At 38.4% G+C, this 27,987-nt stretch overlaps 1 protein-coding gene across 1 annotated transcript in view; it reads right to left on the reverse strand.

Annotated features, from left to right (window-relative positions):
• LOC124304325 (UPF0489 protein C5orf22 homolog) overlaps positions 1 to 27,987 on the reverse strand; it is an 808,682-nt gene that overhangs the window by 197,983 nt on the left and 582,712 nt on the right. The window contains exon 6 of the mRNA XM_046762367.1: positions 16,637 to 16,755. Coding sequence (XP_046618323.1) covers positions 16,637 to 16,755 — 119 coding nt within the window. The remainder of the gene's footprint in view (positions 1 to 16,636; positions 16,756 to 27,987) is intronic.

A 27,987-nucleotide genomic window follows, 5' to 3' on the forward strand; every position in this document is an offset into this window, starting at 1 on the left:
TGGATGGACAGTGAAATGGTGGAGCACGATTTCCGACATTAATTTTACATCGAGAGCAATCTTTATCGTTCCTACGAGTCCGACTAACGTCATCATTAACGGAGAGAGCGCTGTGATGTCGTATCAATTTGTTGATTGAAAAAGAGACAGCCCCGTATGAAAGGGTTTCCGTGCAGTCAAATTGGAAACGCGCCGTTCAGAGAAAGATAATTCATGACTGTTATACTGTGATCGAATGGTGAACGAAGAACTTGAATATGTACTGTTGTATATCACGATAACTGTAGCGTGTCGCACTTCAAACTTGTCATCGCATAATTTTCTGGTTTGTGTCTAAATGAATGTTATTATCTCGAAATTGGATAACAGCTTTTATAGTGTTCAAATATTCAACTATTGTCTTGGACACTTCCAATTTGAATTACAGTTATTCAGACCAGAAGAGAAGTTTTCGTAAAGCTTCGGTATACTCGAAGCCTTAATAGCATTTACAACCATCCTTTATCCTTTTATCACGGCTGAACAAAAAATCTAATCCGATGACATGAACTTACAAACTTCGGAGCTTCAAATCCACCTCGAAGACGAAACAGAATTGATTTAATAATGACAAGTAAGGTTAATCAATCAACCATTTCCATTAAAATTGAGGAACTGAAACTCTGATGGTATCATTTCAAGTAGCGCTCTTGCCAGAAGACTGAAAATCATTCAACCGCCTCGACTTGGCACACGGTGAATTGTCCAAAAAAGCTTATTTCCAATGACTGGAACGGTAGTAGAAAATGATTAGCGGCAAATTGAAGTTAGGTCAACATTAGGTGCACGAACGTAATCCCCACTGACACATTACAAAACAAAAAGTGATTGGACTTGGTACATTCATCAGCGTGATTCCCGTTAGCGATTACTCGATGATCAGTCAATAGTGTTCTACCTGGATATTTACTTTCAAAATTGATATCATTCAACTTTTCTTCCTACATTAAACTGTAGAAGACAATCGGTCATCGAGGGTTGACAACGTACTTCATGACAAGTCGCAACGGGGCCAAACCCTCGCTCGTGAAGGACCATGTATAGGGTTATGACAGTGGTACGGAAATCGCGTTGTCGTAATTACCATCCCGTCTCCTTCCACATTGCCAGCTCTTTCGAGAAATAAATCTTACATCCTATGCCAGATGGTCACGAGACAAACAATCCTGCGCTATTCGAGGCTCTCGGCGCTCAATTGAATAGACGAGGAACTCCGGTGAAGACACGTGTGCACCGATAGTGTGAACGGGTGTACAAGCTGTGTACCATTTCGTGTATACACGCAGGGCCGTATAAAAGGCATAGCCGGTAAATTTCGCAGCGCGTTTTACAGTTCTGCTGTTTCGCTTTACGAGCGTATATTTACATACCCGCGTGTAAGCGACGCTTCATAGCTTTCTTGATCAATTCACAGATCTTCGAACAGATACCTACGTATTCGAACCCTCTCATGAAATACCGACAATACGACACCAGTTTCCACTCTCTTAAATGGCGTGCTTTCCGGGGCAAATAACCGAGCGTCTATCGAAATTCATTCATCCGGACAGCGAATCCCTTAGCGATCAAAATACAAATTGCATCGGAAGGGACCTTGTATTTTGACATTTATTTGACCTTGTATCAGTTTTAGGGTACACCAAGTGTTGGCATGGTAAAATTAATACACGGACTTACAACGACAAGACTGCAAATAATTTTAATATTTATAAAACTGTATTGGTTTCGGTAATCAAATTTAGTAGAATGTGGTTTTCTATTATTGGGACGATTTCAAAAAAACTCATTAATCTTTTATAAAGAGATAGATACATCGCTTGGTTTCAACTCGTTACCAGGCCACTCATCGGACTGTTCCTAAACCTGTTTCAGGCTTGACAATAATACCACCACTTGCAGAAGTCTGACGCAAAATTCCTATCCAGACCAGAGATTCTAAGAGTGGTTAATACTTGGTAACGAACCATTGAACTTGACAATTATTCGAAATAAATGCCGTTCAAGGACATATTTACATTACTCACAAAATGTTTCAATATTAAGAACATCCGTGCTCGTCTAACGATAATCAGTATTTGAATCGATTTTGGAATGCTGATCGGTGGTGTTCACGGTCAATATTCAGCGCGAACAAAAGGCCACATAGTCACAAAAACGTTCCAGACAATCCTCGATATCGAAGGTGATGAAACTGAGCCACACTTTTAGTCCGCGCAACCGTCTGCCGTCAGTGTTATTAGCCAGGTAATACATTTATTAATCTCACAAGGGCCGATGCGACATCGAAGCCACGCTCAGAACGGGGGGGAAATTGGTTCGAAGGTTAGGCTGTCCGGACTAAGGACAGCTGCAGGGCCGATCGAATGAGTACCGAGAACGATGACGAGACGATATTTTTTTGTTTTCCTCGGGTCCGGGTGGGATATGTAAATAGGAGGAAGGGGTTTCACACGGCCCGAGGAAGCGTACTTATTGTAGGCGCAAGTAGTTACGAGCTCGCACACCTGCAGTTGGTTGTGCAACAATCGTTATATCTCCTCGCTTATTCTGCCTCCGGTGCAACTGGGTAATCGGACGTCGTACGTGGGTACGTTATTTTCGCCCTCACAAAGGGATCCGGGACCTCGAACAGTCTGTATTTCCGAAACCCTTCGACACCTTCGCACGTTGGAGTAGACATCGAAGATCCGATTACCCAAGAATTTAGTAAGTTGGGTACTTTGTAGGTCGTAAGTACTGGCATATGACAAATATCCACAGGCACGGAAATGAATATTAATTTGGAATCGTTGGTGCTATGAATTGCACGAACATACACTGAGAGAATTTTTTAGTTCCGGTTACCGCTCGATCCTTGACTATTCTCATGTTTTACCACAATCGAAAGATATAGTTTTAGGTAGAAAATGTAAATTAGTTTTCTAGCTGTTACCAGAAAGTCTGGTATCCGTTACTATTCTTTCTCATTACGATCACTGTTGCTATATTTTCTTGCAACTGTTGTGAAAATTTAATGTTTGTGCAACAATAAGTTGATGTTAAAGCCTTATTTTACTAAAAAAGTATAGTAAACCGAAGAAACTGATTTTGCGTTGCAATTGCCAAAAAAGGATCGACGATAGTGCAAAATGGCAACGTATACCTCGTTTTTCGTAATTCCAACAATATTCAAACAGTTTTTTTTTAACGATTCCTGTTTTACTCAATTTTTCTAGTTAGTATAACGAATGAAATTTTTCTCAGTGTATCATGTCTGATAATGTCGATTTTCTACCAGGGATTGGTGGACTTCCATTACCATTGAAACGCAGCATATAACTTTTAATGAAACGAAGAATATTTTAATTGTGAGACACGTGAATTAGCTTTGCATTTGAACATTGTTTATAAGGCTAGCATTTGGAGTTCATCTATTGCAATTTGTGGTGTGATTCGGATGAAACCGGAACTACACAGTTGAATAAAACTTCACTCAGGCCATGTTCGTTCGGTTTTCTCTTGTAGCTGCAGATGAGATATGACAAATCAAACAATCCTGAAACTCTGTTGTTCTTCTTTCATGAGGTCAATGAACTTTTTTGTCGTATATATGCAGGCGCGACTTTTCAGTTTCTTTAATTTACAAACGATATGCATTTTGACAACTTGTTCCGGTCTTGATCACGACGTTCTTTGGGATATAATTGGCGAAAGTGCACTACTCTTCAAACAGTACACTAATCAATAATCTGAACATGATATTATATTTCACGTCTGTTTTACTGTAACGTGTTGACTGAAAACCGTGATCAGATAAGATAAGATGCATTGTGAAAAATGTGGTGTAAAAATTGACTAGCTTGGACTGTTATAGCAGAATTTGTCTGGTCGATTTAGAAATTTGGCATCAATTAGTATTAGATTGACATCAGTGTTATACTAACGTTTTAACAGTGTGACATTATAAAACTCTACACCGAAGATTTCCTTACCATGTGTGAAGTTTTTCGACTCCGTACAAGTCAGTTTCGATTTTATTCATTGGTTTCAGTTGGAGGAGTGCAATTTGTGATTTCTATTAAGATAGACATGGATCTGCAGTGACACCAAGACCATTCGCCACGAATTCGCGACACACCCATCATACTTCCGGGAAGCACTCTGCTCATAGTTATACCTATTTTTACCTCTGGTATTCCGTGCGCTTGATGAACGGCAGGTTATAAATTACGCGTGCGGAATGATCGCGCATGCAAAGTTAGCGCTATGTTTCGATTCTCCGCGGTTCGAATTTCACTCCTCAGTGCTTTTCCGCAGTATCAGGGATACCCGCGAGCTCTTATACCGTGTAAGAGAGTCAACGACCCGTACGCCATCATTCCCGGAAACTCTTTCGATGCTTCGCTTTATTGTTCAAGTTCAGATGTGGGTGTGCCTTTAATGAAAGATTCAGACGAACGCTTCTGTTCACTTCTGAGTTATATGTATACCACAGCTATGAGGCGTTGCTTCTACGTTCTAGGAAGAAGGACTTCCTGCTGTGGTTAAAATTAAAAGTGAGATTGAGATTACGGCAGGCTGTAAAAGGAGACTTTGAGCAGGTTCAACTCGTTACGCTTATTCGTTCGACTTAATGAAATTTACACCAGTACTGAAAGCTAGAATCCTGATCGTTTCATTGTTCAGTAGAGTGTTATTCAGACGAGAGCATTCCACCGAAAAGTATTCGACTCTCAACGTTGCATGCTCTGCACTCTATTACCATTAATGGTCAACCAACGTATCGCGTTGTTTATGCGTTACTCTGATTTGGACAGTTTTATTGGTAAATAATTAATTTATCAATAAGAGTAATGAGACATTTTATTCCTGATTCTTGTTCAGCGCAAATTAATTTCAATAATTTCACAATTTGCAGATAGTTTTGAAAATGTTGTTGAGGGCTCAACTAGAGTCACAGAGTGTTACTTCTCACTCGATCTGAGCAAATCCTGTTTGGAATTGAAAAGTGATCGGACGAGTACGTAAAACTCATGGTTACTCCGGAGCGTTGAACTGGTTTTATAATAACGAAACAGATTGAATGCCGGTGCAATGTTGTGAAATAGAATATTCAACGATACCAATATAATGAAAGAGGAATTTTTAATTTTTCTTAGTGTCGCGGGGACTTTTTCATTTATTAGGAACTAGATGAGTTTCAAAGATCGCGAGTTTTGGTCGTTGGTTTCAACGCTTATCCGATCCACCTGTATGTAAAATACCGTATCCTTCAGAAGGGTTTCCCATTTTGTCTGTTGAAATGAGTTTTTTTGTAATTTAAAAAAAAAGGAACCTGAGCAATAAATTATTACCAAATTTTCACCGTACTTCATCGTTAATTGATATTTTAGGTGTTCAACACAAAATTGTCAATTATTTTTACGAAAATTTTTACCTGCTGACCCTCCATAGCCATTGTGCAATATCGATCTTTTGAGATTGACAAGCGAACATTACGTAGAAAAAAAACATTTTTTTGCTAGTTCATCTGACGATGGTACGAACTAAAATGCCATTTGGTGTTTTTTCAAAGTACCAGCAGTGAAGATATCCTACAGACCAGCGGACCCGCGGGATCACGGACGAGGAGGGTCAATACGCGGAATTTTCCATAAAAAGAATCGACAATCTTGTTTATCCAACGTCTAAAATATCAATAAACAAACGCTGAAAATTTGGAAATCAATGATTGCGCCGTTTCATTCTGTTTTGAATTGCAAAAAAATTCTCATTTTAACGGACAAAAATGGAACACCCTTCTTAAGCGTATAATAGTTCAAGCCGCACATGTTATAGCATCACTGCAAGCCTGCGTAATTATACATTTTGCGAGAATAAATCGGTGCCGGAAGCGTGGGTAGAGCAGGGTAAATGCGTTACCGCACATCACGCGACAGGCGTATTAAGGAAGTCGGGGGTACCTAGCGTAAATACCTACCGAGTAATACACGCATGCATAGGTTAATAGCTGGTGTAATGTGTTTAAGCATGCAGAGAGATCTCTGCGCGCCTACCGAACGAACGGCCATCACACGCCTCGCTGATCGCGGTAGCCTAGCGCCCTGTTTTCATACCCCCAAGGCACCGAAGTTCAAATTGAGTTGCACCAAGTAGTTAGACAACCCGTTTGCTCCGGAAACACAGAACAACGCTCAGCCTGCCCGTTATGTCAATACTACACCGCCTCGCACCAGCGTAACCCGGGCTGTCAGCCTCCAGGCGCCGAAAATTCAACTCGTGATGCGCATCTCTCCAGGTGTTTTGAACACGAAATCGGACGGCCGATTTGAGAGTAGACTTTTTTTTCCTTTATTAATACTGTAAATCGGTTTGGAATTTTTTGTAAAATTTTGATGCTATTGTCAGGAATAGAGCTCTGGTCAGCTAAGACTGAATAAATATCGCACAGATTTTGAATCTATTTATTTCACTGCGAGACGAGCTTTGAGGTTATATTTTTCAAATTATTCAATTGGTAATTCATATGATGACTTATCGGTCCTAGATGCCCGGCCATATTTTCCAACATCCAAACGATCATATCGCCTAAATTTTACATCGAACCGATGCTTCACGCAAAAATTGTATCAAATATAGTTAAGACTCGGTAATCGGGCACATAACCTCATGCCCAGAATATATTAAAGAGATCTCATACCATTGGTGTAGTTGAAGCAAAAATTATCAGCGAAAAAAATTGTTGGTTAATTTCAATGAAAACACGTTCATGTCAATGTTCCATTAATTTGAAAGACTTCGTTTGCTAGTAAATTCTATTGAAAACTCGTTATGCCGTAACGAGAGAAGCTCCTCCTTATATGATAATGTATGTTGAAAGTTACATCGCTACGACACAAGTTCTACATGTCGTGATTTTTTCGTATATATTATTGGGATCTTCGAGTGATTGATTTTGTTTCATCAGCCTATCAGTTGAGTTGATTTTATCAACTGAAAAATATTGACTCCTTGGTTGGAGAAATCTTCAAGTGTGCTCGGATAGAATTTATTTCCTTTCGAACCAACTAAGTAATAAAAGCACGCCTCCACAAAACAAGTTTTATCACTCGTTTCTAGTTTCTCCCCGCTTTTTGTGAATGGAAAATTATTCGGGTCAGGTCAAGGAGAGTCATCGATCAGAATATCTATTCAATATCATAGAAGCGGCTGAGAATGGTTCGGAAAAAAATACTTCTAATCTTTATCCCTACGAGATCCATTGTCAGTAACGGTTTTCCGTATTATTTAAACACAAGACTAATTTCAACACGAACTATATGAGCGATAGAAAGTAATTAAAAACTTTACAGGGCACGTGATTCATAGCTCTTTTTCTATTTGACGTAGACTTTATCCGGTGCGTCAAATTACATGAATTTTCGAGGATTTTGAGGTTAGGTTCTAGTGCAATCTATAGTTAGCCATAAGTCCACTTTTCGTATAAATATATGTGAACTGTATGATTTTGCTAGAAAAGTCTTGAATAGGCTTGAAGAAGAGAAGTATCATTTATAAGTGAGAGCAAGGTTTTGTTTATACTAAAAATATAACAACCCGGATGATACAGAATTCATTTAATGAATCCGTAGCGTTCCAATTGGACGTTAGAATACAAATTAGTAGCAAGGGATTTTAGAGAAAATAATGGTCTGATCGAAATCATCATCACTGGCTCCAATTATGTGTCTACGATGGAAGAAACCTAATTTCGCAAAATTAATTGATTCTGATAATTTGTCTACATAAGAAATCACATATGTGATAGAATTCAACGCCGATAATTTTCTAAACTTCATCAGTATTGGTGCAAAATTGCAATGCTCTATTCTCATAAAATAATTTTCCTACAATTCACGAAGAATACTTAATTTTCAAGAAACCAGTTTCTGTAGAATTCAATGGAAAATTTTTTCATCACAGTCGATTATTTCCATTTGAAATCTTTGAGACATTTTTTGTCTGCACAAATAATTGGACGAACGTTAAAAGAGATTTCACGCGAAACTTTTGCAACCCCCAGAAGTTCTTGGGTCAAGAAATGCGACGATATTGAACATTCAAGAGGGGGACAAAGATTCGTTGAAATCTAATTCGACTGTACCGTAATGGTGATCGGCGGTAGTTATGATCGACGTTTTTTAGCGGGGAAAAAAAACTGAGTAGTCACGTTGTCCCGAGTATAAAGAATCCGCGCGTACAAAGTTGGCGACAACTCCTGACTGTGTCGACAAGGTGTAGGCAAAAACGGAATGCGCGAGAGTCTAGCGAGATTACTGAAAGGGTTGCTAGTTTGTCGTGGTTCAGAGCAACGGAGGCGTACACAAGCGTAAATACCGAAACGAATCGGAGTGGAAGGAGGCGAGTATAAGGATCGTGTCGGGGAGAGTTTCCAGTCTGCGCGATAAAGAGGCATCGGCATCCGGCTTTCGGGCTGGCAAAGAGAACCGGGACGGAAGACGAGAAGGGAGAAAATTCGAACCAGCGCTGAGGAAGGGATTGGTAAAAGTTAGAGCGAGCTAGTCGTAAACAACTGTCGAACACAATCTCCTAATGCACCTTTTCTTTGCCAGCCGGATTCCGATTGGTAATAGGAAGTTATATCCTAGAACGCGATACGGGGACTCGAGGAGAGACACAGAAAATACCGCCGGTCCGCACAGGCTAAAGCTCTTTACTAAATGATACTGAAAAACAACAAACGATCATCCTCCACCCCTTTCGCCTTATATCCTCAATCCGGATAAACTTTACTCACTTGTTCAACCCGCACCAGCGGTGGAGGATGAATGGGTCCCACAGTCTGAATCAATAGTTGGAAAGCGGGAAAATACTGGTCAACAAAATGTCCGGAAATGTCAATCGCGTCAATTATGGTGGACGCGAATGAAACAGCATTCCTAGTATGTGGTGAAAATCAATCCGAGAAAATTCGAATAGCACGAACGAGTATATCAAGAATTTGAGAAAAGGATTCATTGTTACAATGTTAAATAGATAGAAATCTGGTGTTTTTGAGATCCGATTGTAATGTTTGTGGGATTATTTCGTTGACCATGAAAATCTCTAGAGATGAACCCGAAAAAGTATTCAAACTAGCTATTCCTAGAGTGGATGAATATGTATTTACGTAAGATTTTCGTGAACATTTACAGTTTCACGTTACAAGTGTACTGTAGAATGAGATTTTTTGTGTTTTTCAAACGACTTGTGAAACGAGGTAAAAAATTAAGAATCGGACCAAAAACACTAGAGTTTAGTCGTTTTCAACGTTCCAACCATAAAAGATTTTCTCAAATTGTTGAAATCTTGGCTTGTATCATTCGAATTTGCTCAAATTTGTTACTATTAGACATGAGGGATGTTGTCAATAACAGATTTCAAGATGGAAGTTTCCATCTTTTTGGAACATTCATTTTCGGTATCTCGATTACTGTACTTTTGATGAAGTCATTATAATATTACTGAGCCCAAGACTATGACGATACACTTTATTTTCATCACGTTGGCACCGTTCAATATTTAATTTTCCACCATTGTACCGATTTCGATTACGATAAAAGAAATTGCAGTATTTAATTCACAACTAAAAAAAAAAACAAGTCAAGTCAATTTGTACGAAACAGTTTTTTAAACGAAGCGAACCATCACGCATGGAGAGACATCGAACGAATCTATTATATTTACAAACGATTTGAAATAAAGAATAGATATGTAAGCCTTTCTTTACAATTCTAGTCACACTTTCGTTTTTCGTATTTCCGAAGAAATACTCGTAGTTCACGAATGTTATAATCTTCCAAACTTCCTCTAAAAATTTCCAGCTTAGTCGAGGCCGCGCAGATGGCCACGAATCGTCTGTAGTAGAGACGCGGGTGGGTCGTGGGAAATGATAGTTGGGCCAGTGTCCGGTTGGTCAAAGCTAGCCGGATCAAGGCGCGGGATGCGGGTTGGATTTTTTCATTCCATCAGGACGGGGAAACAGGGAGAAACTGGTTACCGGCCAGGAGCGCCTCCCTTGCCCGGAGGATCCTACACGCCGAGGAGTTTTACGATCCTGATCCCGAGGAACGCGAAGGGTTGCGCTGCAGGAACGCGGAGCGCCGTGTATGACGAGAAGAGCAGGTGCAACGCGTTTTATCTATCGTAATTCGAAATTTTACAGTTGACGCTTTTCCGATAACCGATGGATATGCGACAGCGTGAGAAAAAGACGAGGACGCCATTCCTAGATTTATACCTACTGCAGTCAGATCCGAAAGAAGAAAAATGTGGTAATCATTCATGCTCGAAACGTGTCACTTAAATGACTACGATTTTTCTTTTTTGAAGAACGCCAGTCGCGTTGCACGTAAAATCGAGTCATTTTGAAACGAATTTATGCAACTGGGGCGAGTCAATTGAATTTCTGTAACGGAGAATTGAGAACAACTTGAAATAACAATATTGCAATACGTCATTGCGTTTTACGAAACTAACATCAAACTCAGCATTCAATGTTATTGTACGTCATATTTCTTTATCAGATCGAATGAAAGATTTCCTCAAATTTTCGAGTCGTAAAACTCACTTGTCTTTGATAAAATGATTTTTCATGTATTTTTCAGGAATATTCTATACATGCTACAACGTTTTTCGATGCACCGTTTCTACAGTTTCGATATTTGTAGACGCTCAAATCAATAAATATCACAAATGTTCGTTTAGGAAATGTAACGAAGTACTGGTTTTCATTTTCATATCGATCCGAGTTATTTCAGGTATTTTATCACTTTAGTAACCGGCAGATTTTTTCTTTGTTAATAGATTCAAACGTATCGTTATTCAAATTTCACTTTCGAATAATCGCCATTTTATTTTAAGAAAAATTCCGGTGTCGGTGAAGAATATAAACCATTCAACAATGCTGCATCCAAATTTAAAGTAAATCAATTGAGCCGTTTTTGTGATACGTTTGCAAAACACGTCACGGAGTAAAATAATTGACACTACTGTCGATAACAATGCTTCGTATAAATTGATTTTGATGAAGACAAAAAGAAAAAAAAAAAAATTTGCAAACGACGCCCAATTCGCGTACTTTTGAAGAAAACAAATCCCAGTCGAATCGATCGATTGGTCGCGGGGATATAAATTCCCTAAATTTGCTTACTTTCTCAACCGGATAGCCCCTTTCATTCGCTCTATAAACATCCCTGTTTCCTCCCCTCTCCTTCGCGATTAGCGCAACGTCTGACAACTTATGCACTGCGTGTATAATAAACGTATAAGCTGGCGATGTAGGCGTGCAACCCAAACAAATAAATCACCCGGGGTTTCCCGCATAACAATTGCGGAGATTCGCGATAGTCGGAGGCAGAAACAAGAGAGAAAAGTTTTGTGCTCGTTCGATTTCGAGCGAGAGTGAAAGCGAGAGTGAGATTGCGCGCACAGCCGGATATACGTGCACGCGGCTGTAATTCGGGGGAGTGCGTGTCGGTGCGTCAGTGATAATTGTCGCAAATTAGCTGAATAAATCCATCCCGAAGCCGCAAGCCGCAAGCCGCAAGCCGCAAGCTCGGCTCGGTTAGCCGCCCACGGCGCGATGGCGTGATCCGGTGGCGTAAATAACAATTAAACAACCGGGCACCCGCGCATCGCATCGACTCGAGAGGCTCTGCACCTCTTGCGGATTATCGCGATGATCATAAATCCCAATTACCTGTCTAAGTGCGCGCATAATTACCGATAATTAAATAGAATTTTTTTGCTACCGGTTTCTGCGCCCGTTCGCCGGGTTTAATACCGACGTTATTACTGCGGACGGTAAGTTGCCACAACCTTGAGGCTTGCACGGATATTCGAGTACTCGATATCGTTATCCACTTATCCGCTCACACTGTACCAGTCACATCGAACTTTGTAACTCCCGTTTGCCGGGGGATAAATTTTCGCCTCGTACCTTTGGAAATTGTTTTCACCGACTAGACACTGCATGTGATCCGAGTTCAATTTTATCAAGAGGGACTAACTCGTGGCTTCCGCATGGAGTGAAGGAAATTGGTGATCTAATAAAATAGATTTTGTTGAAACCCATTCGCTTCAATCTACTATCCCTTGTCTGTTCCGAATACGAGGACTTCGAGTCAGTTTGTCAAAATGATTTAGTCAAGCGATTTCCTTGACCAACGCAAGCTTTTCTTGTCGCGATCGAACGAAGTATTGATTCGAGTGAACCTTTCCATCTGTTTCTGAAATTGAGTCAAATATTTATCATTTCATTTGAAGTTCATTTACTGTTCCGCCAAGTCGCATGTTTGTTGACAGAAACAATTGGGTACTTCAAATAAAATAAGTACGTGAATCTAGCCAACAAACAAATCACGTCGACCGAATGCCATACTTTGTTGATTCAACCGGAGCTTCTTTTGCGTAACTGGTTGAAACAATTGCACTAATTTGATTACGAAGTGAAAGAAACACTTGATGCTTTGAAACAAGTGGAGAATATATTCATTGTAAACCTCACGATCAGTTGACTAGTACTATAAACGGCCATTAGGCGGTGAACTTTCTCGCAACGGAAGTAGCTTCAGATGGTTACAAAACCGAATAGTCAGCCAGGAAGTCAGATGCGGATAACGTAAGACAAACTTGTCGTCAGACCTATTATAACTGAAGGAAGAGTACAATACCAAGTTTCGAGTCATGGAAATTGATATTGATTATAAGTAAGCAAAAACTAGTGGCACGTGTTCAATTTATACTTCTACATGTACAATAATAATTTTTCGGAGTTTGACCCATTAAATATTTGGTAAGTCTCACAAAATTTGGAATCAACGGAATTATAAATGACATCATTCGTAGAATACATTTATTTGGTGTGCTAGAATAACTCTGATGTTCAGTAAATGCAAAAGATTTGTGTAACGTCAAATTGCATTACCTGTTTCAACCATTGAATTTTTTGATTCGACAGAACATAAATTAAAACAAGCTCAATTTGTTTTGATGAGCTTTATTTTCTGTTGGAATTTTATTGCGCGTACGTCAGGTCTGCAGAATTGAATATTCTACTCAAATTAATTCTACCGAAAACGTTGTCAGGCTTCTGCTACCACGGAAGTGAACATTTTACATAAACCAATTCTACAGAAGATATTGTAAAGCCTCCGGTTCTGCAAGAAGTTTTTCTCCACATATATAAAGGCCTGAGGAGAATATTCAAAACGAGCTTTTCTACGGAAATTTTGTTTTACATGCGCCAGTTGTACGGAATTAAACAATTTTTACACAAAATTATTCTACAGAAAACATTACGAAGCCTCTGATTCTAGAGAAAAGTGTTCTACAGACTGAAGGTCCCTCGGAGAATATCTTGAAGGAGCTTTTCACAAGAATTTTTATTCTGGAAATGAAAATCCTACACAAAGTAATTCTACAAAAAATATTGAGAATTGACCGGTTTTACAGAAATCTGTTTTACAGAGTAAGGTTATTAAAAAGAATGAACCATGAGTAGGTGTGCCTATATTTATTGGACGTCAATTTTGTTCTAAAAATGGTAGATCTACGAAATTGACATCCTAGACAGAGCGATTCTGTAAAATATATATTACATGAAACATTGAACATAATCGTTTGTACAGAACATAATGTTCTAACTACCAAAGTTTTAATAAATATAAATTCAGCATCGAAGCATCTCTGCAGAGTGGAGTTGCACAGAAATACGAAGATTAGATCTACAAAATAACATTCTGTTAGAAAATTTGAATAAATCAATCTGTTGGGATATCTCCAAACGCAACGTAAAAAGTAATTTTGAAAAGAAAGACACGATTGTTTCTGACACGAACATCGCGTTGATAATTCAATTTCGTTCGTCGTATATTTCAGCTTATTTTTTGGTAAATTTGCAGGTTTTGTTTATCGACGATTCTGAATCCGGTATAAAATATTTGTGATCCAGAACCCATAGATATAGTACGGCAACTCGAATCAAAAAACCGTAACGTATCGTAATTTCGTTAAAAACGCTGACGATTTTCCACCGGCCATTTCTAATTCCGCAGCATCAATCCCAGATTCAGAATCACGCAGAACGCATCTGCACATCTGTAAGAACAACTTTAAAAATTCCACCAAAGTCAGACTGCCGTTCAAACCGTCTCCAAAAATGTCAAATTCGATATTATACTTCGTCGCCAACACGGACAACGGATCACAAACCAAAGTGTTTTCATGGAAACGGATCGACAGCTGAAGCCTGAAAAGTGGTGCGGCAATTCACAAGTTAGCCAATTTGGCATGGCCCTAGTTTTCGAGTTTAGCAAAGGCTTAAAATTCTCCACGCTTTCGCATCCGTAGCAATAAGATTAGACGCACGGTGCACGCCAATTCCCAGACGCAGACACGGCAACTTGTAGACGTTAAATATAGCTGGTAGCTCGGCCAGCGACCATATGCCGCACAAATTGCGTGGCCGGTTATCCCCGTTGATCACTAATCTGCGGAGCTTAAGCACCTACTAATACGCTACAAGGTATGTCTACGAATACATACTTACACGCGCGAGTATTCGCGGGGTTTGTTCGCGGAGCGATGGGGAAGGACGCTCGATCCAATTGGCAATTATTATATCCTTAAACTAAAGGGTGATAGAGCCTGAACTAACCGTAACCTGCACCGTACGCATAATTATTGCATTTTACGCTGCGGCTGTAAATAATATACCCATGGGTAGTTACAAATTAACGGCATACGGATATTACACGCCTTGTGAACACTGGCTGGCTGATAACCATCGTTATTATTATCATTATATGCCAGTATTAGACGGAAAATTAATCGCCCGGCGAGTGATGTGTACATTTATGGACCGCAAGTTGCATCTTATGAAATTTATACTTTGTTCGAACTGTGAAGAAGCTTGACACTTGTCATTGGATGTACAAGGGTTATACACTGTGAGAAAAATACCACGTGTCAATCTAACGCTGCCCGATATCCATACGACGGCATCTCGCGTCGATTCAACACTCTCTGATGTCAATCTGACGTTATTTGATGTCAACCCGATGTCATTCCAAGATTAGCCAAGGCCAATCTGACACTATGTGATATCAGTCTTCAGTTATTCAATGTCAAGTCAACGCTAATTGATTTCACTACAACACTATTTGATGTCAATGTGATATCAATATTTTTCCGATGTCGGTCTTAAATTATCTGATATCAACCTCACACTATCCGATGTCAATCGAACAATGTCTAATGTGGTTCTAATATCACCTGATGCCAATCTGACACCATTTTATTTCAGTCCAATAGTTTCTTATGCCAATCTAATACCATGTCATACTGAATTTCTGAGGCGACTACTAAAATATACCGGCTTATTTTGGTGAATTTTAAGACCATCGTCTTTTACAATATGTCGTTAAGAAATGATACGTATCCCCCCCCCCCCCCAAAAAAAAAAAAAAAAAAAAAAAAAAAAAAAAAAAAAAAAAAAAAAAAAAAAAAAAAACGAAAAGTAATTTAAGCATCGGGCAACGGAAGTAATTGCATGATCACTTTGAACATATGTTCAATCATACCAACAATCTTAATTATTCGTTACAATTCTAAGGTGTGTACGATCGCTATGCACGTAAACGTGCAAGATATGACGATTGTTTATTTTCTTCCACCAATACGCTATACTGATAATGATTGTAAATATAATTGATTGTCATTTGAAAAGACATCTGCAAGATGACAATGATACGCATACCGACTTCCATTACGTACAAACCGCTGAGGTTCTACGATGGATTTGATCGATCGTTGCAAGATAGAATCGAGACACCGCATAGAATTGAATGACAAAACAGGCTCCTCAAGATGATCTTTTTTGTTCTGCTTAGCAGAAGTGTTCAAACATTTATCCGGGCGAATAAACGTCAAGAAACGATCAACACTTCCTTACCACAATACGCATTTTGCGTTTTGAAATTTCGACAAATAGAAGCATGACAATTACAGAGAATAGTCGACAATGTGCGAAACACACAGTACGCATGCGTGCCACATGTGAGAACATCGGCTACCGATCAACCGACATGTTTAACGTGCGATTTGTACCGATCGGTAAATAGAGTTCAAGGAGAGAGTCGCTGGCACAAAAGCTATAGGCAATACGAGAAATTAAGTTACCAGCCGAGTCGGGCTTCCCTCGTCTGAAATCCTCGAACGAGGCAGTCTATCCTCGGTGAAAAAAGGTAGGCAGAGAAACACAGATAGTCACACAGATGTTCAGGGAGAGAAGTCTACATCAGACACAGACGGAAACGCGGTCGCGTCTTCCTAATCAATTTTCAATCGCTTCGATTGATTCTCCTTCTTGGCTTCTTCTTGCGGGTTTCCGCCGCCGCTGCTGCTGCTGCTGGTACTCCTGGAGGAAATCTCCAAGGAGATTCGCAGTCGGAGAAAATCTCGGCGACATCGGGCACGTGTATCCCACTTACACAACTACGATTTTGATCACGATTTATCGGGGATCGCGACACTGCGGACCGCCCAAATTCACTGTCCTTTATTTGGTTCTACTCACCGACGAGTGTTGCCGGTTCTTTCGTATTCTCGTAGATTCCGGTGCTCCTGGAGATGATCGAAGAGCGCCTTGAGTTCGTTGAGCTGCTCGTCTCTCGCTGCAACAGCCTCCTTCAGGAGCTGCGGAAAAATGATCGGTTATTTATTGATAGAGCGTTGGAAGATTCTTGTTCAGAACAAATGGGTCGCGTCGACGGAAAGAAATTTTATTGAAGAGAAATGATCATTTTATAAATCTTCAGCAACGTCATTCGGGCCAGTGGATGTGAACACTAACGAAACAACGTACGAGTAGCACCGAGTCAGAGAAAATTGGAGCACACGGTTCAGATTTCAACAATTTCAGATGAGGTTTTACACTTGCAACGGCCAAAGTAATAAGAATCCGGTGATGCTGGTTCGATTTTAATGTTTTTACGGAATGTGGCCGATCGATAGATATTAGCTGTGATATTCATTTTGCAAGAAACTGAAATCAAAATTGTGCGATTGAGTAAGCTTGGAAACTTTCATTTTTTGCAGACGTAGTATTCAATTTTTACACTTCTGATGAATCACTCGTCAAAAATAGCCGTTGGCAATTTGAAACCTCTAGAATGTACGTAACGATAATGTGAAATAGTAATAATTGAATGGAACACAGGTTTTTCAGCTGTAATCAGAGATTTTAGAAAAGCTTTTCCGGATGCGCGAAGTATGTACGATTTTTTTTTTTTTATAATAAATAATATAATAAATAAGGTTGTGACTGAGACCTTTCATACGTAAAAATAATTCAAATGTAAGGGTTAAGGCTGTCAAAATTGTGACATTATAATTTAACGGTATCGGGAACATGAGAACGCGATTAATCTGCCAGTTTTTATTCCATTATATTTATCGGTTTTTCTAATACGTCTTAGCTATTCTGATTGTGGAATCAAGATCTTAATACTTTTTATCGCGACTCGGAATCTTGTTTGAACGGATTTCGGAGACTTTCACAATACTATTCGAATTTTGTGTCACTCTACACAGTTTCAAAATTTCTAACATCAGTTATTAGTATATTGCAGAAGAAATTGATGACACCTTAGATTGAAAAAAAAAAAACATCTATTAGATAGAAAAAATACTAAAATACTTGAATTCGTGAATAATTTCGGAATGTGTTCCAATAACGGAATTGATACATTGACTTTTCAATTGAGAAATTTTCTGTTACCGTTTAATTCAGATTATCGAACGTATTTCGTGAATAAGAATGTTTCTTTTTGATCGGAAGGATACTCTGCGCGTTTGGTATAAAAAAAAATCATATGATCAAGGTGACCGGATATAAATTTTTTGATTCACTTCGTACATCCAAATATTCTTTACAAATCTCTTCGTTCAATCTGAAGTGAAAATTTGTTCAGTGTAATCCGAGTTTTTCGATTGATTACAGAAAATGTACAGAGACCAGCTTTTTCAATATAAAAAAAAAAAAACTGAATTTTTCCTCAAAATAATCTGATTCGAAAATTTTTTTCAATTCAACAGTTAATAAGTCATACTTCTGAAACTAGAAACTGATCTATTAGTGTTACATAAAACCGGTGAACAAGATATTACGTTGAATTAAATAACAATTTGCGAAACTGTACATCAAATACGCGAAAGTTTATTGAATTTCAAAAAATTCGACACAGTTCGAGTGAAATTGTTTTCGTACGTGTGCTGCGGGAAGTAATTTTGCTGCGATGAAGAACCGCTCAAGAAATATCCGGTCAGACTGGTAAAATCCAAAAGTAAATTGCACGCTCCTTGTTTGCAGTCTGACTTGATGAAAAATCTTTCGCGGAATCACGAACGCTTATCAGTAATGCGGTAGCTTATTTCTTCATCGTTTGTCAAGTACTTAAAAGTGAATGTAAGATGAGGCCATTTTAATATTTCTCACCCTTAAATTAAATTTCATTAAACATAAGATCACGGATCACGGTTAACTATCGAAAGTTTATCAATTTTATTAATTCGTTGGCTAAGAATCATTTTTATAATAATCAAATAAATATTATTTATATTGCAATTGTTACAAAGATCTAAGATATCGACTTTTCGTTTTAGAACGCATCAAAACACGTAAAAATAGAGTAGAATCATTCGATTTTCCTCGACGATGGATTATATTTTGTTAGAAAACCTCGTTTTCATAAATTAACCGTAACAGATTTTTTTTCTCAACATGAAATTTAACATCGCCGTTTTTTAACCAAATGAATATCCGTGCAATATTGAAAAATTGAATATTCATCGACACCTGCAACGCGATAAAAACAGTGTCTTTCAATCAGTTGGACATTGAAGAACAAGTTTTCTCGCCAAAATAACGAACAATATATTCTCGAAACCACGAAGCAACACCGTAAATCGTTTTCCCAACAAAGTTATTCATCGCTGAATGAAATCGAAGTAATCCATCAAATTTTAACCATTTTATTTCAGGCTGTGGTTTACAATTTCACTGTAATTCTGTTTCTTCCACGTCGCGAAAAGTCTTCGCAGATTACGAATGCGTGAATACGATGAAAAAAATTAGTGATCCCTGACTCACCGACATTCGAAAAACTCTTGAGCCTCGGTTTCATCGTTCGATCGACGATTTCGAAGCATACGCTCTCATGTTGCAACCGTTCTCAAGTCGTAATATATCTGTATAATACATGTAAGGGGGTGCAGTTTCCGCGGATTCCGATTCGTCTTGAAAAGCGTATACAAATTGGCAATAGAACGCCGCCCGCGTAGTTCGCGGCAATAACAACCCTGTGAAGCAGGGAATAAAACTCGAACGAACTCAATTTAGCACTTGAAATCCATCGGGGATTGCGGGTGTCTCGGGGCTTTCTTTACCGCTTGTGTCTACGTACAATACAAGGTAGATAAATGCGATACTTATCCGTGCTTTTCCGACTACACTAATCGCGAGATCAACTTTATTCGTGCGCTGGAAATCGTGAATCGGTAATGGTTCGCGAAATATTCAAAATTCACTCTGATTCCATCCTACACGGAAAAAAAAATTCTGTTCGGCGAGCTGTATTCTACAGCTCCAGTAACTATACGCACTCTACGGTCTATCTTGTAGTTACAGCAACTATATATTAGTCAGCTCTGATAGCTGCAAGTTGTTCAGCTCTCACAGCTGAATGGTTTTGCTCTAAGAGCTGTAAGTTGCGCTGTGCTCTGGTGCGTTGACATATTTCATAACCTTCAAATTTCATGAGTATGATTTAAATACAGTTGATAGATAATTGTTTAAATAGTCCATTCAAATATGTAAATGACACTGAATAAATAATGATAATAATGATGAAAAATAATACTAATAGCAATATAATTGTACTATTTAATAATAAGCGCTGTGAGCGGAGCCGAAAAATTCTGGTCTAGCTCTTCGAACGAAGCTGTTTAGCTGAGAGAGCTGAACAACGTACAGCTATGACGGCTGACTAACAGTCAGTTATACGAACCATGCAGTGCTCTTCCAATAACAGAACGTTTAGTTCGACGAACTGTTTACAAGTAACTATCTAATATTTAGTTCCACGAGCTGAATTTTTTTTTCCGTGTAGGCAAAGCTGATCGGTTTTTTGATTTCAGAGTTATTTTTATTTTATTGGTTTTCCAATGTTGAGGCAAAGTGTCTGACCTCATTTCATCTGAAAGTCAATTACAGATTTCTGATTTAAAACTGAAAAAAGTTCAACGTTTCATCGTTACAGTTTTGAGCTTTTACAGTAACTGAAAAAAAATGACGGGATGCGATACTGGAGCTGTTTAGAGGTATCTCACCTTTGCAAAATTCTATATTTGATACACATGCAGAAAAAAGTGTGCGTATAAGCTTACGATAATTGATTTTCTGTATCGAAAATTGGACTGTTTTTCAGTTGAAAACTGGGGAAAATTTTAATTACAATCATTCATCGACGGGCTTGACATTACTAATTTTCGATATGACCTAACACTGGATTCGATGTTTGATGCACGGATCATTTTGTTGGAATTTTTAATCACATCTTTCTTAGCCATTTCAAAAACGAAAAACTCGATATTATCGAAATTTCATCGGAGTCTCCCCTTAAGCTACTAAGAAAGATGGATGAGCTGCTACTTCAATTACTATTATTGATAGTAATCTTGCAGGGCTGCATCAGAATACGACGGGGTCGCACCATTAGCATAATCACATTATAAGTGGATAAGAGAGAGAGAGAGAGAGAGAGAGAGAGAGAGAGAGAGAGAGAGAGAGAGAGAGAGAGAGAGAGAGAGAGAGAGAGAGAGAGAGAGAGAGAGAGAGAGAGAGAGAGAGAGAGAGAATGAAATTGGCAAGTATTTATTACTCACGCCGAAACACGTGGTCAGTAATGACAAAAGACGCATTAGCAATCTACGTAAATAAATAAATAAATTGGTATATCAAAGATATGTGCGGAAAAAATGTTGCTACATGAACTACTGCTGTACGATTTAGCCGGGTTCACTGGTCAAGACGCTTAACTCGGCTAATTAGCTGAAAGTTATTACTTGGCTGGCTAAAATAATTAGCCGACCAAAATAGTTAATCGGTTAACCGGCTTAACCGACCAGAAATATTTAATCAGAACATTTTAATTGACCAAACATAAGAAAGTATAAAATCAACAAACAAATTAATTTTTTACCTTTCGGATACGAATTTATAACTAAAATATTACATAAATAGACGATTTTTATTTACAATTGAAGAAATTTTTCAGCGAATACAATTTTAATGTTAGTGAATAATATACTGACTACAATTTGGAAATAATACGTATCAAATTATTCGAGAATATGCGGAGCTTAGTAAGTGACTTTGAAAAATTGAAAACCTAGACAAGTATCGCGATATGACGGACGTTAATTTTTATTCTTAGCTTAGCTGATTATTATTAATTGATCAACCTTTCAGGCACCCCGGACAATTGAATGACAATAATTCGGTAAAGTGAATATAATAAAATTTATTCCAGTTTCAAGTTCGAATCTGAAAGATGAAAAATTCATTTGCTGGTTTATTTTGTATATTTTTAGGTTTAGCCGGTTAGAATTAGCTGATTAGCTAACTTTGACCGGCTAATTGTTTTAGCCAGCTAACTTTCAGCTAATTCAGCGCAGTTAACTGTCTTGAACGGCTAAATCGTACGAGGCTAACGTGAACTAAGCATCCGATACTGCTGGGATAAGTTTAAATATTTCTTACATTCGATATGATTGTATAGGAAGGGTTCTTTCAAACGAATTTTGCAACTTTCACTCCAAGTTAAAAAAACGTACAGGAATAATTGATACAGCAGAACAATTTTGCGGAGCTCGATAAATTCGATGAAAATGTTTGTCAGGCGAAGGCGATAAAATCGATAACTAATTCTGTCCAGATTGTTGGATAGGATCAGATGGAAATGTGAGTGGAAAAGTTACAGATTAAATTATTACATGCTAATCTATCCGGAAATAAGATTCGTGACGACGATGAAAGAATAATTTATTGGACATAATTGCCTTTATGATTGGATAAAGTGAAGCAAACGGCCTAACAGCGGACCAAATTTGATTTACGGTTTTATTTGGTCGCAATTATCCATCATGAGCGATTAATTTCAGATTTTATCGAGCAGCCCATCTACGTGAAGTCAGTAATAAAGAAATATGTTCAAGAGCATTTGGATTTAATTTGTTAACGTAGCGTTATTAATTGAATTTCAGAATTTATGTACTAAAGACGCCAATTCCAACTTTACTAATAATAAAGATTCGCAAATCAGTGTTCAACAGTTTTTGTACTTAACATCTCGCAATAATGACTTCATCATTATAACTGGCGTCTATACATTTTTTTTTTTACCTAAATGATTTATCGTCCAGGTGTGTAATAAAATTCATGTAATTGTTTCGTCTACGCACGCTTCTGCAATTTTTTTATTGCACACAGGCACCGAGTTGTAATTAAATATCCAAATAAATCCGCAATTTCGATACTGGAAGAAAAAATTAATAAAATCGTGCATTGATGTAAGTGTTTGATTTTAAGACTAAATGCCAATAATTTAGCGCCTGGACGGCGGTGCAAGAATACAAAATTATTTTACATTGGATAAATCACGCGAATTTTAACACTAGCAACACACACCTGAGACTTGATCTAATAACTCAACGTCAGAAGGAATTGCGGAAAGAATCAATAACGCATGTTTATTGCGAAGCGCAAAATTAGTTTCAATCAGACTGGCACGAATTTTTTGAATCGCGGTAAAGGTAAAGAATAAAATTCCAATATTTCATGTCAACAAGTAACGGCCCAGGTGTCAAATTGTGAATTCATTATATCTTTTGTTAACAGGGTTCATTTTCCCGTGTTATCTGACCCACTTTTTTAAACTTTCATTGCAAACCCCAAATCATTTTTGTTCCGAACCCTTTTCTACGGAATCTATACACGTGCCAAAAAAATTTATGAATCTTGCAGCTAAACGCAATATATGAAATCACTCTCGTGAAAGAAAAATTTTTTCTTTTATACGTGGTGCTTTATGTCAACTGTGGACAGCTTCACGAGTGTGTAGTACAAATTACAAAGTTCTTGTGTGAAGTCAACAAAACGATAAGCTTAAAAAAACGATAAACAATGAATAAATGGCAAAACACTTTTTCTTAGTCCGAAATATATAAAGTTTTTCATGTTTCACAGAAGTCCACTACACACTGTGCACATGCACACTTGAGCTTTTCGTTGTCCATAATTTTTTCAAATTCGGTTTATAAAGACTGCAAATTGTTTTGTTATTTTTTTACTGCAAGGTTTATCGTTTTGTTGACTACACACAAAAATTTTGTACTGTTATCTACGACTGAATAAAACATTGGGTCGAAAGTGATCACGTCTGATTCATTAGACTACGAAGAAGTGCGCGGTAGCAAATCCTTCGAAACCGTTAGGACAAGTTTCCAAATGTGCATGTCTTACCTCAAAATGTTGACGTAAAGAAGAATCAACTTTGTAAGACCGTTCCAATCATGACAGAAAATTTATTGAAACGATAATTTTTACTACCTGATATTTTTTGTTTTTTTTTTCTCTCATTGTAACATTCCTAAACATTTCATCCATCATCAGAGGCAATAAGCCAAATTTGAAAACCTGAACCAGATGACACAAAATATTTTAAGCGACTGCTACAAACTTACCAAGTTGGAAAAATTCTTTGGAATTCAAGTAAAATAGCGGACGAGTTCGTGAAAAATGTTTATGATGTTACCATGTAGTCCTTGACTATTTTTATTTTTACTCTAATCGAAAAATGCAGTCAAGGATACAAAATAAAAATATATTCTGTAGCTGCAACCCGAGTATGCGATACTATACTTTGCTGTCAATATTGTAATACTTTCATGTTGGTGCAACAATAAATTGAACGTTAAGGCCCCACTTGACTAAAAAAAATGTAATTAACTAAACCAACAGATAAAACGTTGAGGTAAACAAAAAAAAACGTAGTTAGACAAATGAATAGTTAACTATTCGCATCACGTTTTCATGTGATACAAACAATGCTTAACCACATTAGTCGCACATTTTTCAATTCAATATTTTCGCCTGATTCTTGCTAATTTGGGATCGCTGATCGCGAATCTGAAATCGGAATTGGCGGTTTCTAAATCCAAGGTAGCGGACGTAAAATCTAAAAAACTATCAAAATACGATGATTGAAGCCAAAACATGTTATTCGCGGGTTTTGGGGGTTATACAAAGTAAGAAAAACCATCTGAAGTTGTAAATAAACTGTGATAAGGCTAGAACATGGAAATTTTTGAGGTGGAACGGCGAGCATCCCATTGTGACTGAAAGAGGTTAACCGTTTCGGAACGAAATTTGCTACAACTTTCTAGTGACTTGCAACAAACCAAATATTTCTCAACGGTAGAAGAGGTCGCTAGTCGACAAGTTACAAATTTTTGCGTATTTTCGCCGACATTCCGCGACTCCGTAAGCCCAAGTAGCAAGTTTCTATGCGCAGCGTTGCGTGCGCAACTGTGCGCGCAGGCTAGTCAGCCAAGCCAACGCGTCCCGATATCAGCGAGCGCTGCTCGCGTCTTTGCGCATGGGGAAAGAATTCTTTCTGCGCATGTTTCTACGCGCTTATGGTCATGTAGATATACGCGGAGACAGTGTTGCGACCCCGAGGCTGAGCATTGCCTACCTACACGAGTGTTAAAGGAGAAACGTTATGACCGGCTGGACAAATAAAGGAATCGCTAGCCAGGAATCTATCTCTTTTGTTTGGATTATCATTTCCCGGCCGACTCGCCTCGCGCAGTTTCTTATTACCCACAACCACTCGAGCTCCGGGAGAAATAAACAAACAGTACCAGTTGGTCCCCGCCACTCGTCCCACAGCCGTGCCTCGCTCGAATCGCATTCTGCATCTGCATTCTGCCGTTTACGGTCGCACCCATCCGTCCATCCGTTTGTCCATCCGCCCAGGCTGTATTAACGATCGCTATCTCTCATAGTACGTGTAATGGTCTCTTTTTGCCCATGGACTATGGGTGACGTAGGAGTGCGATATCTGCACAGTAGCGGCGAGGCCGACGGGTCAAGATTTACGCTGAATGGTCTTGATTATCACTTATCGGTTGAACACTTCGGCCTACTTATCCAACGGGAGATGTTTAATCGAAATCGAATTGAATCGTCGAGGAGGATCAAGTGTGTTTGAACATTTTTCACATCAGGGTAGATAACACGAGGCCAGATGCAGGTCATCGATATCTCATTGTCAACCTAATTTAGTAACGATGACAAAGTGATAGCCTGTAGTGTCTTCATACATTGTAGAATTGCGCTTTGGACAAAATTGAGTTATTATCAACGACTAATTTACTTCATAATAAAACGTAAATCCGTCTGGAATCCGAATGAGTAATCGAATTAGAAGTTTGCATTTATTCCAATTTTGGTATATTTGCTCTCGGCAATTTCCATCGGAATAAGAATTAGGCAATCAGTACTCGATAAAAAAAAAAAAAACACCAGATGATAATTACGTGTTCGAAAATTCCTTGAAACAAATAAAATAGCTGCAGTGGTCTTCTAAACTTGAAAGCAACATGCTTTCTGGATATATTATCGTTAACTGTAGCATAAAACTGTGTAGAATACGTGGTGTAGTTGAATCACAGTTACGTGGTTATTGTAAAAATTCAAATTCCTTTGCATGCACTACTCAATTGAAAAAGAGAAGTACATATCAAAGGATTTTAGGTAGGGAACTAACGAGTGAATTAATATTCAGATATAATCAAGTTCTAATAAACCACAGAATTCTATAAACACATCGCATTCATACGCTGTCTTGTTATCTAATCTAATCCATCGTTCCTCTTCTGAATTCTCGGTCGCTTGGCGGATTCGCTGCCAAGGATTCGACTGTATCTAAAATTTTGTATTGGACTAATTTTGGACCCTGTTTCATAACGAATTGAGTCAAAAGATATTCAACGAGCAAAATATTAGACTCTATTTAATCGTTCTTCCCGATTTTAATACAAACGAACAGGAACACGATGTAAGCATGAAGAGTACTTATGCCGATTGTGAATTTTTAGGTTATGAAAACAGCGATCAGAGAGAATATACTCACAGCAAGTAAAAACGAACAAGATTCATGTCGAGGCTTTCAATCCGAAAATTAGTATTTCTCTAACAATAAGATTGAGTTGCATTTTCTTTTCAGTAACTTCCGCGAACAATATATACAAACATAAATTCCTCATACCGATTCTATTCCATCGTTCCTCTCCTGTTCCAGAATTCTTACAACCAATCACAAACTTGGATTGCCACGTTTAAAAAAGACGCTAAAATATATGTCTCTGAACTAAGTTGTGCACTTGCCATTAAAAGGATACTGATACAAGCCTAATTTACCACCGTGATTGTAAACAATTTATCACCAATCTCGTGTTATGGATTTTACAGAAACTTCATCGAGTTTAAAACCCGATCGGAACCTTTGGTATAATTTACATTTATATCCAGAAGTGATAAAGGTAATGAGGAATAATAAAAAGGTCAGAGCCACGAAGGAGAGGAAAAAGGAAAATGCAAAGTAAAACCTCGATTAAACCTGCGTAGCAATTTGCAGGTGTTCCGAGCCCGGAAGCCTGCAGGCAGATTACACGACGAGTGTGTTTGTAACCAGTTTTACACTTAGTTGCAGCGGCCTCTAATTGCGGAGCAATTTTGCAGAAACTGTTGCAGCGGCATCAGGGACACACTGTTAATAAATCCCACGTCGATTAAGATTACAGAGGTGTATATATATTACAGCGGCAAGAGGGGCAGAGTGACGGAGGATTTCCTATTTCCTGCACTCGTGCAGCAGCATCTTTTGCGCAATCTTCGAGGAATAGAAAACGCGCCGTGTTTCTCAATTATATATTACACTCGGCGGATTCTGCGACGTCCAGAAGACACATAGGAGATACTTATTAATTATCGTTTATAATTTATTACCTCACCGCGATCTATCAGCCCGGTATTATCTATTCCGAGTTACTGATTGCCAGCGAGATTGCCGTGGCATGAAAGACGGAATGTCGAGGCACACGAACGTGCCCGCTTCTATAATAATTTACCTACGCGTGTGCGTGACGTGCCTTGCAAGTTTTCTATTGCCGCGTGTGGCCTTCGCGAGTCTCCTACCTCATAATCGCGTATTTGAAAGACTTGTCCCGATGCTCCGAGATCGCAAATGATACCCGTTGCAGCTATGCCAGCTACGCATCCGGTGGATAGATTCATTTGACATCACGCCACGTTGTTAGAATAATTTCATTGCGAGACGTCGTTGTAAACATTCGAGACGGTGGATCCACGTTGAGGTTTAAGTACGGAACACTTATTTAACACAAATCTGATGAACGTTCTCAAAAAAGCAACCGTTTTATCACTTTGGTAACTTAATTAATACAGTATTTACAATCTGGTAGTTCGTTTCTTCGTCACAGTGATAGAAAAAAATTATTTTCTTACCAAACGCGGATCAAAGTTTCGGTAGAACTTTATTTTTTTATTTTTCGTAAACGGCTTGACTTATAAACTATTTAATACAGATTCTTATAGAAAATTTCACGCTCTATACAAAAGTATTGAGATAGAATTTTCCTAACTTTAATCGCTAAAGAGATTTTCGCCTACAAACACTGAGTTATCTTGAATATCTCTTAATTGGTTAGAGTTAGGAAAATTCTATCTCAATACTTTTGTATACAGCGTGAAATTTTCTATAGGAACCTGTAATTAGATAG

This window comes from Neodiprion virginianus, chromosome 5 (genome assembly GCF_021901495.1).
Source record: "Neodiprion virginianus isolate iyNeoVirg1 chromosome 5, iyNeoVirg1.1, whole genome shotgun sequence".
Lineage (NCBI taxonomy): Eukaryota > Metazoa > Arthropoda > Insecta > Hymenoptera > Diprionidae > Neodiprion > Neodiprion virginianus.